Source organism: Drosophila yakuba, chromosome 2L (genome assembly GCF_016746365.2).
Source record: "Drosophila yakuba strain Tai18E2 chromosome 2L, Prin_Dyak_Tai18E2_2.1, whole genome shotgun sequence".
NCBI classification, from domain to species: Eukaryota; Metazoa; Arthropoda; class Insecta; order Diptera; family Drosophilidae; genus Drosophila; species Drosophila yakuba.
In genome coordinates this window covers 19,844,861-19,863,452 of record NC_052527.2, presented here as the reverse complement: position 1 = coordinate 19,863,452, position 18,592 = coordinate 19,844,861, and the positions used below count along the sequence as shown (strand labels likewise).

General features: G+C 40.6%; 3 protein-coding genes across 4 annotated transcripts in view; 1 reads left to right on the top strand and 2 right to left on the bottom strand.

The window, feature by feature from the left end:
• Positions 1-18,592, bottom strand: part of LOC6528985 (voltage-dependent calcium channel subunit alpha-2/delta-3) — a 39,542-nt gene that overhangs the window by 3,649 nt on the left and 17,301 nt on the right. For both annotated transcript variants that reach the window (XM_015198659.2, XM_002089981.3), the window contains exons 4-10: positions 13,398-13,508; positions 2,614-3,087; positions 2,004-2,285; positions 1,241-1,948; positions 965-1,178; positions 701-906; positions 380-609 (exon numbers count right to left, since the gene is read on the bottom strand). In XM_015198659.2, coding sequence (XP_015054145.1) covers positions 380-609; positions 701-906; positions 965-1,178; positions 1,241-1,948; positions 2,004-2,285; positions 2,614-3,087; positions 13,398-13,508 — 2,225 coding nt within the window. The remainder of the gene's footprint in view (positions 1-379; positions 610-700; positions 907-964; positions 1,179-1,240; positions 1,949-2,003; positions 2,286-2,613; positions 3,088-13,397; positions 13,509-18,592) is intronic.
• On the bottom strand, positions 8,159-8,812 carry LOC26534717. The gene has a single exon (XM_015199057.3). The coding sequence runs from the start codon at positions 8,737-8,739 to the stop codon at positions 8,560-8,562; it is 180 nt and encodes a 59-aa protein (XP_015054543.1). The 5' UTR covers positions 8,740-8,812; the 3' UTR covers positions 8,159-8,559.
• On the top strand, positions 10,576-12,434 carry LOC6528984 (proclotting enzyme). The gene is made up of 2 exons (XM_002089980.3): positions 10,576-10,835; positions 10,926-12,434. The coding sequence occupies exons 1-2, from the start codon at positions 10,623-10,625 to the stop codon at positions 12,231-12,233; spliced, it is 1,521 nt and encodes a 506-aa protein (XP_002090016.3). The 5' UTR covers positions 10,576-10,622; the 3' UTR covers positions 12,234-12,434.

The following is an 18,592-nucleotide window of genomic DNA, read 5'->3' as shown; positions in this document are numbered from 1 at the left end:
TTGTTCAAATAAACATTTTCAAATTATTTGCGTTATGGAAAATTTTAGATTATGGTTATTCAGGTGAGACAGTGCAGAGATTAGCAAAACAGAAAAAGTGTTTGCCATTATAGAAATAGAGTGAGGAAAATATATGCGGAGAGAAAATGGTTTTTGTGCTTTAGTAAAATGCGACAAAAAATTAAGAGATCATTCTTAAACTTTTAAATAAATGTATATACAAAAATATTTTAAGTGTGCGTCTAAAACTAATAATAATAAATAACTTGCACATACTTAATTTGGAAGAACAAAAAAACTTTAATACAGACAAAAATATGTGGTTTATTAAAACAAAAATAAAAAAAAGAGAAATCTATTATATTCCATTCAAACTTACTGCTTATCCTCCTTTCCGCTGGAGGATCCAGTCGTGTTCCTCTCGAGTCCATCAGTTACCATGGCATCGCGCACCAAACTCTGGAGGAGGGCTCGATCGCAAAAGTACGGCTCAGCCTTGCGAGATCCCTGAGAGTTTTGGTGCTGCGATCCAAAGTGGCTCGATCCTGGCGCATTGCCGTTGGAGCCACTGTGCATGTTGTGATGTGGCTGCGGCGACTTAGGTCGAACCTGATTCAAGACGAGATTTTTCGTATAAGTAAAGTAGCCAGCTGAGATAGCCACCATGAGAGAACCCGTTCTCCCAAGTCAGATTGCTTACCGACATCCACTTCCAGCCGGGGCGTCCAGCACGAGACAGAAAGTGCAATACCTGCTCCTCCGGCGATCCGAAACTGGGCTCCTGATCGCGCGAGGAGTACTCACCGGAGCTCTCTCTTTCCTTCTCCAGATCACTCACGCTATTGTACTCACAATATACCCAGTCGGGATGTACGCGCCAGTTGTCTCCTCTAAAGTATTCAGTAACTGAAAAGAAAGAAGTGTATTAGTTGGAAAATCAGAAGGGTACTCCAGATAAACTTACCATTGTTACGCGAATGCCGAATCTCTTGCTGGGAGACAAACTCATGGCTACCGTATTTCTCCGGGAGCACAATAGCCAGTGTGAATGGTGTATCCTCGATAGGGCCGTAGAAGTACCGATGCGTCCTGGTCGAAACCCTTTTTGATTCATCGTAATGGTTCATCACAGTGAACTCTGTCTCCCCCTCCTTCGGTTTTATCATGTCACCGCGCATCTTATAAAGAAACAACAAATTTAGAATAAATCATGTTATAAAATATAAATGTTGTTACCCACCTCGTTTAATAGGTTCTTATTTATTTCAATGGGTTCGTTATTGTTGCCGAACTCCGTCTCCGGCAGTTCCAACTCCGTGATGTCGACCGAGGCGTACTTGGGCTTCAGCTGGTCGATATACTGGTTGGCATCGCCTAAAGGACGCAGATCCGGATGGTAAAGCACCCGTCCGTTATTATCTACGATAAACGAATAGCCATTCGGTCCCAGCTTGTGCTGGGGGATCACCTTGCGGATCTCCTCGATGGGAACATCGGTGCCCACCACGCCCAGCAGATTGGCAACGCGCACCGAATGGTTCCGTCTATCGAAGACCGGAGTTGAAACTGTCGTCACCAGGCGTCGCTGGTACTCCGAATCGCGGCCAAGTCCTCCGGACTTACCAGCCACAAACACTGGACTCCAGTGGACCGGATGGTCCGCCTGGTACATGATCATTGGACGAGCCATCACCAGGGCATAGTCAATCACCTTTCGGCGAGCTTCATCGTAATCGTTGATCTGGACGAAGAATCCCTTGTTCGAGCAGGCCATGTCGTGGAGATTACTCCTGCTTCCGGAATCGCTGCCAATCAGGTAGGTAAATATTCGGACGGGCATGTGTGGCCAGTTGTACTGCTTAATAACGTCCTTGTGCGACTCCGAGGTGCTTTCCGTGATCAACATGATGGCCTGATTGCACTGACTCCCAGCCCCAGATTGGTTGTACTAAATCGGGGTACTCGTTAATTTTGCTATAACCATGAATATATGAACCGTTTACCTTGTGCAGCAAACTGAAAGCGTACTCCAAACCCGCCGTAAAGTTCGCCGTATCCTGCAGCTTGATGGCCTTTACCGCGGACTTGATCTCCTGGATGTTGTCGGGCGTGGCCCGAACCATGCGGTCCTTGAAACACGGCACTGGGGTTTTTACCACCTCTGAGAAGGTAATGAGGTTCACGAAATCATCTTCACCAAGGGTGTCCAATATGTTGAAGGCGGTGGCCATCCCCAGGTCGAAGGACTTCTCTGTCATGCTCGACGATGCATCCAAAAGAATCATCTGATTGGAAGAAGGCCCAAGTCCAGTCAGTGATTTATCATTCATCATTAACTTTGCTTATACTAATAGTAACATAAACGTATAATTAAGTAATACAAAATAACAGTCTGAAAAACAAAACATAACGGTTGGTTTCCTAGTTTAGGTCGTGGAAAACTTAAAACAAAAATTAAGTAACAAATAGTTTTTTTTAAGATTAAAGTTTTATTAAATATTTAATATGCTCTTTTGATTAATTCCAAATATATATAATTTTTATAGTTTTCGTGACACAGCAGCGGTAGTATATACAATAACAAAAATATAATATAACATAATATATACTCACAATGTCCTTGGGCGACGAGGCGGCCTGGACGAACCAATTGTGCGTGCGGAAGTCGTGGATGAGCTTGCTGCCCTTGGAGCCCTCCGGAGGCCAGGCGGTGCCCGGGAAGCGGCGCAGAAAGCCTGTGGAGGAGCCGAAGTATTGCCACGATAATGCCGGATCTTGCTCTAAGTTGTTCTGGAACAGCGGATCCAAATGGCTGCTCCACTGCAGCGACGACTTCACGTCCGGCTCATCCAAGTCGACGCCGTGCGGGACCAGAATCGAGCTTAGACTGAGATTGACCGGCAGGCGCTCGAAGCGCCGCATGAACCGGATGTCCATGTGGCGGGCTCCGTCCGCCAGCTTCCCATCGGCATTGTATTCGTTGATCCGCCGGGCATCGTAGTGCTGCTGTCCGCCCAACGGGGATTCCGCCTGCCCCTGGCCCTCCAGCTCTGATAGGGCTGCCTGCTCGGCGGAGTCCATCAGGCGCTGAAAAAAGAGTTATTTGGTTTCAGTCACTGTCATCAATCTGCTTAAATATATCCCTAGGGGTTGGAGAATAGGGGCAAGTTGCAAAACTTTCCGCGCTTTATGCAATTTATTCTTTTCGCTACGACTTAAATTGCACAAAGCTCTGGAGTTTGCATGGCTTCACTCCGCCTTCTTTTTGACAAACTTTTAGTTCGAGTTGGTTGTGTATGTGAAGCTTAATTCAAAGCGCTAGTTATCCGCGCGGAAATATCATTCCTGCACAGTGTTCGGTATGCTGTTCAAAAGTATGCCACATTTTGAAATACATATGTACTTCTTTTAATAATGGTGTATGCTAATATTAAATTTATTCGTGCTCGTAGAGTATGACGGCAGGTATACCTTCGTAAAAAAGTATGTATATTTTTTGGATGAAGTTTACTGTCCGAGTCGATCTCGTCATGTCCGTTCGATCGCTGTGATCTCGGTAACTATAAAAACTAGAAAGTTGAGATTTTTCCTAGTGAAGCGGAATCAAGTGCCCACAAACCGTCCCAAACGGTTGGCCCACATATTTATAAGGTTTTGCTTTTTTTATTTTATTATTGGTTTTCCAAATTTCTATCGACATAGCAAAAACGTACGCAAGCCATCCAAAACTTTTATGCAAAACTTTGGAAAATTTTTTTGATATCACTATTCTTCTATAACAATTTGTAGCCCATCATAACCCAGTCGGAATCAGAAAAAATTACCTAGAAGCTGCAGAGGGTCTAGCTAAGTTAAGGCATAAATTATCTTCACAGATAAAGCTTGGTGCCCACAGTATATATTTTCATAAGACGCAAACAAGAACTCTAGCTGCAACGAAATTAGACCCAAAGGGGGCAGATCCCTACTCCGAAGGAGGACAAACACCTGCAGATATAGACACCACTGGGGATGGGCCACGCCCCTTTTAATCCCACTCCCGCACGGGAAAATAAGGATAGGGAATGGGAACTTAGGTGCACCTGAAGATGCTGCAGTGGCTGTCGAGCTAAGCTGCATGTGGGTGCATTGAAATAGTTCAACTACTTTTGCACAATGGGGACGCAGAGCAGGAAAATAAAATAAAAATGCTCGAGCCCTGGTGTTCTCGGTGCATGGGAACAACCAGTCCGAGTCTGAAGAAGATTTCAATGTAAATTGGCTGCCGTTGGGCAAACGCTGGTGCCACGGGAATGTGTCAGCGACTATGGTAGGTATTGAGGAAAGAATGCCAGATAGAACGGGAGTAGTGGTGGTGGTGGGATAAAAAGTTGTTGCACCGAAAACTTCTTTCCAGGTGGAGCCCCAACTCTCAAAGTTATTTGCACATTTTCCGAGAGCTCGAATTAGTTAAGGAGTCTTAAAGTTTGCCCAAAAAGGTGTTGAGTAGCGAGCTAGTTAAGGCATTAAATAATAAACACTGCAAAAGTGAGTCAATAGAAAGGAGCACACTGGTAGTAAGTGGCAAGGAAGTTTCTATCGGATTTCGAGTCTTCGGTTAGCTGCAACCAGCTGAAAGTTGGTTTCAATGGCTAAAGGGCGGGAAAAATAGCAAAAGTTCCTTCAAAGTAGTTATTCAGTTTTGCCAACTCCGATGTTGTCTGAAACTACAGGTAATATGGTTTTAGAAGTGAGATAACCACATAGCTAACTTTTAAATTGCATTCTACATTTATTAATACTACATGTTTTTAAAATTCATTATTAACAATGGTTAATGAAAAATTGTTTTCCCCCCCTTTCCCTTAACTTAAAAGCTGTTAAAAAAAAAATCATTGCTTCATGAATCCAAGATGTCATTCATCTGAACCCGTAGTTATTTGCGTCGACCAACGATGTCATACCTATGTATATAATTGCCAACATGCGTAGTCGCTTTGTCTAACACAACTTGGGATGGAACATGAATAAGTTCAGCAGACAAAACATGGCCATGTATTATACAATTTTTTTTGTATATTTTTACTTCAACAATATTATGCACTTATGGAAAGGTCGAGGCAGTGCCGCCCCTAAGCAATGCACAGGAAGGGGGCTGAAAAATAAAAAAGGAGAGGTGTCTGTGTGGCGAAAAGGGTTGCATAGATGGATGGAATGGGTGGGCTTTTCGCTTGGCGACCCGACCCTGAGCAATGCCCTCTCGCACACGATTCTTAGTTGACACCAGCTGGCTTCCCTGTCGCTCGTCTGTGCAGCTGTCGACATCTTAACATTCAAAAGCCAACAATGACAACGCCAAAGATGGCTGCGAATGAGTATGGGTCTGGTTTTGCTTCTGGGTCTGGAAGACCGAGGCCGAGACTGAGACCGAGGAGACTTGCTCAAATGTCAGCGGTGCAGTGTATGGGTGGTGCCGGAATTAGCAAAATGCAGCTACTTGCACGCAATTTGTTCGCCAGAACTATAAGGGGTCTGGGCGTTGGCTTGAGCAACAGCCTGAAAGTGTGCTGTGCAAAAAACTGAGGACTAGCTGGCAAAAAACGAATACGCGTTGACCATTTGCCAAGTGAAAAGCCAAATCCAGGCGAATGATTTTTCGGTCCAGTTTTTTCCTCTCCTACTGGATAATGCGAGATATGTGTTTAAGCCACCTTCCCTTCCCTGGCCCACGACCTTACTCAGCGAATTTTTTCCCAATATATTTGCCATCTGAATGGACGTGCCAAATGTTGGAGCAATAAGTTTTGCAGCCGAAAAAGAAATTTATATTACGTTTTAATATAAGTTCACCTTAATATTTAAAGACGTGGAGGTGGAGGTTTCAGATGTTCTTTGAATGAAAGCCCCTGATTAGTATAAGTAGACCAGTTAAAAAAAAAACTAACTGACATCAAGTGGGTGGCACCTGTTCCGTTACATGTCCTCTTCAAGTCGACTCTGTTCTGCTTTGGTCTGTCTGTCCTGGCCAAATCTGTTGGGAATTTTTAGCCACAAATGCGACTGGATGACTGGGCTCTGACGACGCATTCACACTTTTATTTGATGCTTTCTACTTTGGGGATTATAAACACCTTTTCTCCCAGCCAAAGTGCAACTGTGGGTGGTTTCTTTTTTATTTCAGACTCGAACTTCTGTTAGAAAGAAGGTTTCTTTTTTATTTCAGACTCGAACTTCTGTTAGAAAGAATGGTCTTTGGAGTAAGGGCTTTGAGTTGCTTAACGTTTACGAAAGAAATACCGAATTAAATAAACTCATGATAGACCTATTTGTAAACCTATTTTATCAAAATCCACCTTAGCTGTTTTCAATTAAAAACCAATATACATACATATTATTTGTTTTGAAACTAAATTGTGCCATTGCTCTTAATATTAAACTCTGTAAAGTGTGCCACTTCTAAGCACTTTTTGCGGAGTCATCTTCGCTACTATTGAATGTCACGATCCGTAAATCTATCCCAAGTGCAATTACAACTTTCAGTAAGTGTCAACAAATTTGGTGCTGCCATTCTGAAGATTCTTTTTTCTCTCGTCTTTTTTAGCGGAAGGCAAATGCTTTTAGTGTAAAGACATTTTATGCATCGTTGTTGCATGTTTCTATTTAAAAAAACCCAAACAGCCTTCCAATATACTCAATACCCATAGACATACCCACTTGCCCTCCATCTAGCTATCCATCTCTCTCGCTCTAGCAACGTCTGGCCTCTCGCTTGCACAATGTCAACGTCAAAGTGCAAGTGGCATTATGGCAAAGAAGTCAACATCGCACAGGATGTGGGAGTGGACGGGTGAGTTTGGGTAGTGGGTGGTGTGGCTAAAACGAAAACGAACCAAACTGAGGCACTGCGCAAAAAGTTGTATCTGTTGGTTTTCCATATACAGGAAAATACTCTAAGTGTTTTTATCAGGCTATTATGTGCATTGCATTGCGTCGGTAATAATTTAAATGTATAAACCTGGTATATATAATTAAATAAACTGAAATCTAAATCACTTTTTTTTAATAAGATTGAAAATTTCATTATTTACAAATATCAATATCAATTTTAAACAATTTCAAAGATAATAAAGGCACATTAAATAAAAAGTAAAATATCACCATATCACATAAATATCACACAAAGGCCAGAGTGCCAGCACTGTTCAAAAATAAATGGCACAAAGAGCAGGGGGCGTGGCACTGTCTCTTTTCCGCCATTAAATGCAATTTTAAAGTCAATTTTAGCTTGCAAACGAATGCAAATAAATGCTGTCAGCGGCAGGACGCGATTAGTGGGAGTACGGGGGGGGGGGTGGTGTGGGGTGTGTGTGTGGTAAAGGAAAAACTGAGGTCCTTAAAGGTTTCTGGTTGCAGTGGCTCAGTTAGTGGTTCAGCTAAAACGCCATTGACAGGCGTTAAAAGATATCGAATTAGCAACGGCGATTGCCGTTTGTCTGCGTACAAATTATTACGTATACGCCTCCGAACAAAGTGGAAAATGAGATGCGTGCGTGCATGTGTGCGTACGAGTATTTGCGGCATCTGCAGTTCCCTTTATGTTTACAGGCAATTAGCATTTTAATGCCGCACCAAACAAAGGGCAACTGCAGGTGCCCAACCGAGTGATGTGATGCGATGCGCTGCAAGGCCAATGGTGTCAATGGGGACTGGGAAAGATAGAGGCTGCACACATAGGGCTGGGATAATAACGTCGATGGAGGTTATCGCTCAGGTGAAGGGGGTAGGGGCCTGCAGGTGCTCGGCTGGTCGCGCTCAAGCTGCTTTTCATTATTTTTCATGTTCGACATGAGCGCAAATTGTCGAGGGCAGGCAAAGGGGTCCAGTGGGGCTCCAAATACTGTAGCAGTTAGTACGCAGATCCCAGCCAGAGTCGATTTAAGTACCATAGAATGTGCTCACAACTATATCCGTCTATGAGTATCACTTTAAATAAAACACAAATCCTCTTAACAATGAAATTTCTATGATTTGCAAGAAAAGCATTTTTAGGTTTTCACCGCTTAAAATATTGCGATAGTCATAAATCAAACAAGTTGCCTTTTTAAAGAATTAAAAATAAAATCAATATTTTCCTTGATTATCTGGCTTACAAAAAAAGTATGTTAAACACTGAACTATATGAATATATAAATGGCTTTTATTTCCTTTTAAATGTCTACAACCCACAGCAAAATTATAAGAGCTTACTTGGATAAACAAGAAAACCATTATTTACTTTCATTACAATAAAACGTATAATTAACGCGTTTTTGTTATCACGAGTGGGGAATTAAAATGTTAATAGGTATTTTATTCAATGAACTAAGAAAAGTAAATATTCTGAATGCTTAATAAACAAAAAACCAGTATTAAGAAGCGTTTTCCGATTTTTTTTCTATTATAACATGCGCCTGCATCAGCAGTTGTTTATTGACAAATAATCATCCAAATTTTAATTAGAATCAGTTGTGCATATTTTATAAAATGTATAGACATTTCAACATTTTGGCACTCTAAACATGTATATACTAATGAATAAAACTATCCACGTTGATGCTCTTTGTTTATACACTCCAGGTATTTTTCAATTTCTAACGTGTTGATATGCAGGTCCCCGTTTTCGGCAAAAAATCCACCTTGACATCCTTGAGGCGCTGCCATGCAACATCCAACAATAAGGCAGCCAATTAGCAAGAGGAATACAAAGGTCCGCGAATCCATTTCAATGTAAACTGCTTGTGGCGAATAACGAAGAGATACTGGACACTTATTTTAGCTTTAAGTCCAGAATATATACGAATATATTGCAAACGCGAAATTCCCAGAGATAAGCTATAAATTAAAACAGATCTCTCCGAGGTCAAAACACGTTGCTTGCGAGAGAGAATTCCAATACGAACTAATCTTTTAATTAACTCAGTTGTATTAACAGGTCAACAAAAATATTTTTCTCTAGGCCAAGTGGCAATTATAAGCCGCCATGGCAACGTCTCTGGTAATCATATCTCGTCCGTCAGCTTTAAGCCAACAAACCGGTATGATTCCTCTGGCGATTATGAAGTTGGCATTTCCCAGAAACTGCTTCCACATATACAGCAAAGAATAGCCGTATTAAGTATCAGCAAGTGCACAGCCTAGAATTTGACGTTGGTTTCTTATTTCGGGGATGATGACAAAGTTAAAGCCGGCTGCACATTTGAGTTCAAGCTTTTATTGTATTTTTCCTTTGAAGAACAAATATGTAGTACATAAATATTTATTTTTCGTCATTTGCCTTCAACTTTTGGACCATTCCTATATGATCTAGTCGTCCGAGTTCAATCAGACTAAAACCGAACTTATATATTGTCAAATAAGAACTTCTGACTGTTATTAATAAAATCAATATAATGATCACGGGTTTACAAATTAAAAACAAATAAAAAATTATTTGTATATACCACACACTGTATTTTTTGTGCCCGGATCAGTGCTGCCGGAGGGTCAGAAAATGCGCTGATTAAAACATTTGATTGATAACCCGTAAATTGTATTCGACTTTTTCCAGCCTTGCCATAAATTTGTAAATAATTTCATAACACTGTGAAACCTAAAGCATAATTACATTTACATTAATATTTACATACTTCTTATTTATTTAGGATATATTAACAGAAATTTCGGCAATAGTCTAACGTTAATTATAATTCAATTATATAAATGCAAGAAGATCATGCTGTTGGGCATTAAGTGCAATTTCCCATTGGGGGATCAGGAGGAAACTTTCCATCAGACGAATTGCCTGGCATCGAAGACGAATGACTATAGGCAGAGAAAGGAACTGAAAGAAGTGAAAAGCCCTAGTTTATTGTAAAGCAAACTTTTCCGAAACAATCAATCAAAATTATTCGCTTGAAATACATTCAACGGAGTCAATTTTTTTAACAAGCCAGTGACATTAAATAGGTATAAAATATGGTAAATGGTACAATTTATTTATAAGATATAATCTCGGCTAGTAATCCTGAACCAGAATATATGTATATATAATCTTGAATTGGCGATGTATACCATTGGGTTCGCTTATATTTTTGCCCCACAGAAAGACATAACTATGTATGCAATCAGAACACATAAATAATTACAGTGGCTCACAGCATATTTCAACCAGCGTCTATCTGAAACTTCAACGGTCTGTAAAAGCTGAACAAAAAATGTTATCAACAAACTTTAAACCCAACATATTTCTTGTATGTTTCAATATATTATTTACTAACTTATTTTATTTTTAATTATTTTAGTAGCTGTGGGATTGTTTTGAGGTGCATTTTAATTATTAATTCTTTAAAAAATACTACCAAATTAATTAAAAATAAAATAAGTTAATAAATAATATCTTTAAACATAAAAGAATTATGTTGCGTTTAAATTTTGTTGATAAAATTTTTAGTTCAGCTTTTACAGACCGTTGAAGATTTTCATAGACGCTGGTCGAAATAAGCTGTGAGGCACTGTATATATAAATGTATACATTAATGCGATAACGCTGGTCTTTTTTCATATCAAAAAGTCCGCTGAATATTCTGCTATTAGTTTATTTCGCAACGTTAAGTTGAGTGGATTTAATGTACGGAATTATTTTAATAGTGTGCCTCATCCTGCTCGCTGGTCATGTCCAGTCGCAGGATCAGGAACTTTACCAAAATTGCGGTGGATCATGGGATCACCATTGCGTCCCACGTCACTTGTGCAAATTTCAACTTGATTTTCGATCGACAATATCATACCGCAACCTAGGATGTGTTTCCACAGCTATATGCTGCCCCAGGAACCTAACAGTAAGCTTTAAAATGTATTGGGACACCATTAGTCTTATATACCTAAATACCTTCGACTCAAATATAACTTTATTATATATGTTATTCCAGATCAGCGCGCCAACCTTCGTCCAGTTTCAGCCTATGAATAATCCCGAATGCGGATTTATCAACCCAAATGGTGTGACCTTTTCATTTAGTCAGGAAACGATCTTTGCCCAGGAGGCGGAGATACCATGGATGGTGGCCTTGCTGGATGCCACAACCCGCGAATACGTGGCTGGTGGCGCCCTTATCGCTCCACATACGGTGATCACGGTCAAGCAAAAGATCGAAAATATGAACGCCAACCAACTTGTTGTGCGGGCCGGCGAATGGGACTTTGATACCAATACCGAGCAGCTTCCTCATGTAGACGTTCCTATTCGGTCGATTGTCCGTCATCCTGGCTTTAATATATCAACCGGGGCCAATAATGTGGCGCTTGTGTTTCTCGTCAGATCGGTTGAAAAATCCCGGCACATAAATCCAGTATGCTTGCCCACGGCTCCAAAGAATTTTGACTTCAGTCGCTGCATATTTACCGGCTGGGGTAAGAAGTCCTTTGATGATTCCACCTACATAAATGTCATGAAGAAGGTCGAATTACCGGTGGTCCCAAACCGTCTCTGTCAGCAGAAACTTCAACGCTTTTACGGAGACGATTTCGTCGTCGACAACAGCCTAATGTGCGCAGGCGGGGAGCCTGGAAAGGATGCATGCTTCGGTGACGGTGGGTCTCCACTAGCCTGCCCGATGAAAAACGATCCGCAGCGCTATGAACTGGCTGGCATTGTAAACTTCGGCATAAACTGCGGATTACCAGACGTCCCAGGTGTATATACAAATGTGGCCAGCGTTATCCAGTGGATTCTTACGGAAACAGGCAACGCCCCCCAGCCTGAAAAGCGCGAGGACGTTCCTTATGCAAACACACTAGCTGGGGAAAACTCGCAACTAAACCTGTGGAAGCAACCGAACTATGAAAGAAACTTTCCAAATATAGCAACCAATGGATGGCAGATCCAAGAAGCTAATCCAGAACTTGCCTATGGAAATAGTAATAGTAAAAATCAGCCAATTACTTATTACCCGGTTACAGAAGGCGAGAGACCACTAAACCTGTTGAAGCAAACGAACTATAGAAGAGACCTTCCAAATATTGCAACCAATGGATGGCAGATCCAAGAAGCTAATCCAGAACTTGCCTATGGAAATAGTAATAGTAAAAGTCACTCGTTTACCGAAATGGAAAAGCCCAATTATAATGAAGTTCCAGGAAATGATCAACAAATTGTTAAACCCCCTCAGCAAGATAACGACTCAGATGATTTCAATAGTGTAAATCATTCGAAAATGGTATACGAGTACATACCATAAATTTGTATAATGAATTATTTTTAAATACTGCGAAAATCTTTGATTTGTATTACAAGATGTGAACGGATGATAATTATGCCGGTCTGGAATACTCTGTGTTTTTGCAAAAACTGTTTTTTATAAAAGATAATTACATATTCTTTAACCCAATAGATAAATTTGTTCGAAACCTTTTCAATAGAGCGTTATGTGAAAATTGTAGACTTTTTTGGTGTATTTAATGCAATAACCTAGTTGATATTAGCTGGATTTGCTTTTCCTTAGTCATTCAGAACCAATTGATTTTTTTATCGACAATTCACTGTATATTATTAACCCATCGTGGCATGGGGGACTTCATTGACACGCAGTGGACACAGTGGAGTGCCACAAAGAGAGACAGACCGCAAGGACCGCAGAATGGGGATGTCCTCTGTGGCGTGGGCGTGGCCGGCAGTTAGTCCTTTCGCCAGGAGCGGGGCTTTCCGTCCCGTGACATTGCTCGACACGCACACGCAGCAGCTGCGAACACCATCAAAAACTTGGGCTTGTGGCGGGCGCGCTTTAAATTCAATTTGGCGCCGACCCTACAGATTCACCACCGCGAGTACGTACCACCATCGCAATCAGACTGGCCCCACGGCAATTTATTGTTTTTCACTTTACGCCAGTGTCCCACTGGAGACGGTGTCCTGTGTCCGCGTGTTATTGTTTTGTTGTGTTTTTTAGTGCCGTCCTCAAATTTGAGAGTTGGTGGGTCGTCACCATTCCCTTGAGCTTTTTGAGAGATTGAGCCACTTGTCAATTGTAGGCACTTCCGATTAACAGAAAGTTTCGGGATGGTACAGTAAAAACCAAAATCGGAACACAATTTCTTTATTACCATATCACGTAAGAGTAATCGCCTTTTCTAGCTGTGCAATTCATTTGGATTGCAGATCTGCTGATTTTGTTTTTGTTACTGTTGTTGTTAATTAACACTTACAACAAAAAAGCTTTTTTATATTTTCCCCAAAAATATACATACCAAAATTTTCTTACGTACGCAAAAAACATTAAAAAAAATTTATTCAGTTCCCATTTTTTAAATTATGAGACTCTAAACTCTTTTACAAAAATTTTGGTAAGTGTACCAGAGCAGGAATGTTTGGTGGTTTAAGGGAAGAGTAGAAGATTTTCACTTACCATGACAGCATTGCGCTTGAAATCCATAAAGTTCTTTACCTCGGCGGCCAATTCACGCAGAAGGATAATACCATCCTTGCGCTTTACTTCGATCTCGGTGTCCTTGAAGCGCTGTTAATGAAAAAACGAAATCATCAGATACACAATTCTCAGTACACTCTACAGGCATAAACTATAAAAGTGATGAGCGCAGGTTCGCGAAAGCAAAAAAGGGTTAAGGGGCCATAAAACTTTTGTGCTTTCTTATTGTCCAACATAAAAGGTTGATGTACCTCGGAAATGGCAATCTGAACCTGAAATTACTTAAGTGGGCGGAGTTTCTATTGCTTCAGGCGACTCTTAAATTGATTCTAAATGGATTTTAATGTATCTTATTAATTAAATAAGGTTTTCATTAGATAAACGCAGGGTTTTGGTGACATTCTCTTTTAAGCCATCCAACTGCTCATAAAATGAAAAATTGATCGAGTTAAGACATCGAATAACGTTTAACTAACCACTAAAATTTAATTAAATTTAATTTGTAAACACAGTCCAAAATGCACTTCTTCTATTATTAAAAAATTCGCAACTGCGTACTTCTTATAAAATTTTACAATTTATTGCACTTGTCCTCATACAACACTCTCACAAATGAAAGTTTTGCTAACTGAAGTGAGACACGCACACATTCTAGCTTAAGATTGAAGCAGAGATACGTATTTAAAGGCCAAGTTAGTGGCTCTGATTTTCCTCACCAGTTACTAGAGCCAACACACGCACACGAAGATGCAAATCGCCATTATAATGATTTTTCTATTAAACGTGTTGTCATCTGCTTTAATGAAAAATTCTGACGAGTTTTCTTCTCTGTTAGTTTTTCTCTCTGGTGAGTTCCCATAGTCATAATCAAAAGACCAGAGTAGCAGGCAAATGGAAAAGAAATGGGCTTCGCAGGCAAATGCATTTTATGACTTTTCCATTCATTTAAGTGGCACAAATTAGCAATTTAGAAATGAAGTTATACGGGGGGGTCGGCCACGCCCATTTCAAATTGTCACTTTTCAAACAAACTGTCAGTTAAATTATATTTCTGCTGCAACGGGAAAAGAAAGAAAGAAAAGCGCAAAGTCCTGTGTGCGTCTGTACATGTCCCAAGCAAATTAATTAGGAAACTTTTTTAACTGATTCAGTGCCAGCAGCAGCAGCAGACAAGAAACTGCTTGGCTATAAATACATATACGTTCGCAAAAAAAATTTAATTCAAATTAAATACAAGAGAGAACGCTATAGACGAGTTCCCCGACTGTCTGATACCCGTTAGTGTCTTCAACTCTGACAGTTTTTGACGGTTTGTGGGCGTTGATGTGGGCGTGGCAAAATTTTTTTTGGCAAATTGATAGAAGTTTACAAGACCAATACAAAAATGATAAAATATCAAAACATTTTTCAAAAGTGTGGGCGTGGCAGCTTTGGGCGGTTTGTGGGCGTTAGAGTGGGCGTGGCAACATGAAAAGACAAACTTGCGCTGCTTCTATGTCCCTGGAGTCTGTATGCCTAATCTCAACTTTCTAGCTTTTGTAGTTCCTGAGATCTCGACGTTCATACGGACAGACGGACATTGCCAGATCGACTCGGCTATTGATCCTGATCAAGAATATATATACTTTATATGGTCGGAAACGCTTCCTTCTGCCTGTTACATACTTTTCAACGAATCTAGTATACCCTTTTACTCTACGAGTAACGGGTATAACTATTACCTTTTCTTTGTGTATACTTGTCAATGTAAGAGTGAATATAACACACACGCTGCAAGTACTTGTGGCCTGGGCCAAAATTCCACCATTTACCATTTGAATGCTTGTGTGTCACCTCAGAACTAAAACTGCAGGAAGAAGTCTCTTTGTGGCAGTCATTGGTGAGTCAAAGAAAAAGTCACCCACTAAAATTGTGAATAAAAATACTGTATTACTGGCACAAGGAGCTTATCCCCCGCTTTGTCTTACTTGTAATACCACTGAGCATTATAAATTCCGACTGCAATTGACTCACATGTAAAAGCTTTGAAATAGCGGAATTACATTTACTAGGGAAATAATTTAAATTTTAAAGTCGTTAATAAAGATCTCTTTAAGGGAAATTCAAATTAGAAGTTTAACGCTAGCTAAACATTTAAATTAATCCAATTTCAAGCACTTTTCCTTGGTACGAAAATCGATCCTCCACAGTTTTAACCGCTAGGATGATTTATGGTTGCAAAAACCATTAGCAAACTATTTCCAATTCAAAGCCAATGGTCAAAAAAGGAGTAGAGCAAGGTTAAATCGAATAGGCAATCCATGGGGTTAGGAAAATGCATTGAAAATTAAAATAATGTCAAGCAAGAAGCCGAAACTTAACAAAAAAAAAAAGAATCAATAAAAGAAAAAGTTTTTACTTCTAGATATATCTATATGCGAGGCTAGCACGATATTAGCCATGTCTGCACGGCCACGCCCACAAAAACCTCACCCAACTTTCATACGACGGCAACATTTTATAAAGCAATTTCCACGCGAGCAACATCGAAATGCAATGCACGCCTGAAGGACAAACGCGTGTATGTGTGTGTGTAGCAGTGTCCTGTCACAATGCGAAATGCTAGGGAGTGTGGTGGGGGAGGCGCTGCAAGGGTTGTGGCGCAAAAAACTATATACAATATGTATACAATATGGGTAGCACTCGAAGAGCGAGAACAGCAGCAGCAGCAGCCATAGAAAGTTTTCATATTGCGGTTGACTCTGGAAAATGTTGCGCAAGGAGGAGCCCTCCAGCGGACCTCTGTCAACCACCCCACCCACCGTCCTTATCGGCCAACCACCCACAAGCGGGTGCGTATGCAGCTGGTGCAGAATTTTAACTGGAGCAAGGACATCCGGGGGCGGAACTGCGAGAGAGGAGCATTCCTGAGCTTTGGCTTCTGCTCCTGTTGAATTCCATCTTAAGTTAAGCAGCTTACGCATGCAGCTGCGAATGCAACAGCCAATGCAACAGCAGCGTCGGCTACCTGGACCTGAACTCTGGCAGAACTCAGATGCAAATTTTAAACTTCTTTTGCACTGAAACAAAAAGCAATGACTTTAAAGGCATCTGCCGCAAAACTTGATTGCATTTACAAATAAAATATTGCATTTATTCAATAAAATTCATGTTTTGAGATTCCACGAATTTCATTTTGATTACATCAGACATTTTTTATTAGAATAAAAGATAATACTGGATTTGTGTTCCAAATCACATATTCGGCTTATCAAACTTTCAGAGTTGGAAAACTTTATTGAACACTTATTCTGTACATTCTCTATAAAAATTTCATTATTGAAAACACCCTACAGAGGTTTTGCATTTCGATTAAAAACGGAAATAAAAGGTCATTCTTAGGGTTATCAACAGTTATTAACAAAAAAAAAAACCCAAAAGGTCTTGCGTTGAAGATTATTTATATATAACAGGTATATAAAAGCATTCCCACCAGTGCACTTGTAGCGTTGGGAATATTGACTTTCACCCTGGCTTTCTCTTGTCTGAGTTATAATGCTCTTAAGAGCCACGACGAGCTCCGACAGCGGACAAACTCCTTGGTCTGGTTTGGCATTTTGTGGCATGGTCTGGAAATGCGCTAATTAGATTTTAATGAAGATGTCGCTGTCGCTTCTCAACTCCTGTTTGTAGCCCCAACGAATCTTAGCGCCCCAACCCTTCGGAGCGAGCAACAATACCTCGCATCAACGCGCATGTTTCCCTGTTCACTGAAGTAGAGATTTCTTAAACTAGTTTCTCAGCACAGACATGTTTTTATATTTTTCCTCTTTTTTTTTGCATATTAAAGTATGTAGTTGATGCTAATTGATTTCTCCCACTGATAATTTAAATTATGTTTTACTCACGAACTGCATTTAAGTTTTAATGAGCGTGTTTTCCTTGTTTTTAACGACGAGGTAAAAAGTTAGTTTGTTTCAGCAGACCTTCTGTCTCGTATTAATTAGTTTAAAGGGCAGTGTTTCCTAACTCATAAAGCAGTGCGACTATTAAACGTATTTGGAACCTAATTGAAATTAGTGTAAAGGGAAAAAACTGCCTAGAAAACCAGTCTTTTATTATTCTGTAGTTAATTAAGAAAATATATAACCTACCGGGAGTTGAGTCATTCCAGCTGGCATTTGCTTCATCCATTTAATGGACAAACCCCCTAAGGATTTAATGAAATTAAATATTTAATTTGTTTTATACTTTCATTAAGGACCAGTTCCGAGAAGTATCCGCCCACCTAACATTTATTTGCCGGCAGCTGTATGTCATGCTCGCATTTTCGCCACCAAACAACAACGACAGACTTAAATATTTGCATAGACAAGACGTGGCCATACACCGACGTACATCTATACATACATATACATATACCTATATATATGAAGAGGATCAACGACTGTGTGGGTCTGCGGCCCGAATGCATTTTGGACCGCACAAAAGCCAGTGGAGAGTAGCTCCATGAAGGAGCTGAGCTGGCCTCGGCCATTCCGTTGGATCCCCTATGCCCAACCCTCTCAAGTGCGTCGCCTAGTCGTCGCCTTGATTTACGATTAGTCTCTTTGCAGTCCGCAACACTGTTCGCCACACACTTAGTTAGCCAAACACACAAAACCAACTCGATCTCTCTGAGCCCAAGCACGGTCTCCGCCCCCATTTAAGCCACAAGGCACTTCACAAGGCCTTTGTATTTGTCACCAAACTCTGGGAAATGGAGCAGAATCGTCGCGTGGGAGTTGCAAGCTTATGTGTAGTTTGTATCGGCGGAGTGGGCAACCACTTTCCCAAACAAATGACCAACAATCTGCATTTTGGAGCCCAGACCCTGCACACGAGAAATTTTAATTGCTTAGACGGCGTGCAGAATGCAGACGCAAAGAAAGGGGTTCTTACTAAATTTAAATCACAACTAAATCATAATATCGAGCAGTGAGCGCAATGAAGGTATATGAGCTCGACTTACAGATGGTTTACTTTTACCTTCAATAAGCGTCGAGAAGAATGCCAAGTAGAAGAGCTGAAAAGCTGACAAAGGCAGAAAACAATAATTTGCATGCCAATTACAGTGGGAGTCGACTGGGAAAATGAAATAGAGGAGGGAAAATGGAAAGGTGTAAGGGAAAGCGAGGGCTGGACGCCGAAGAAAA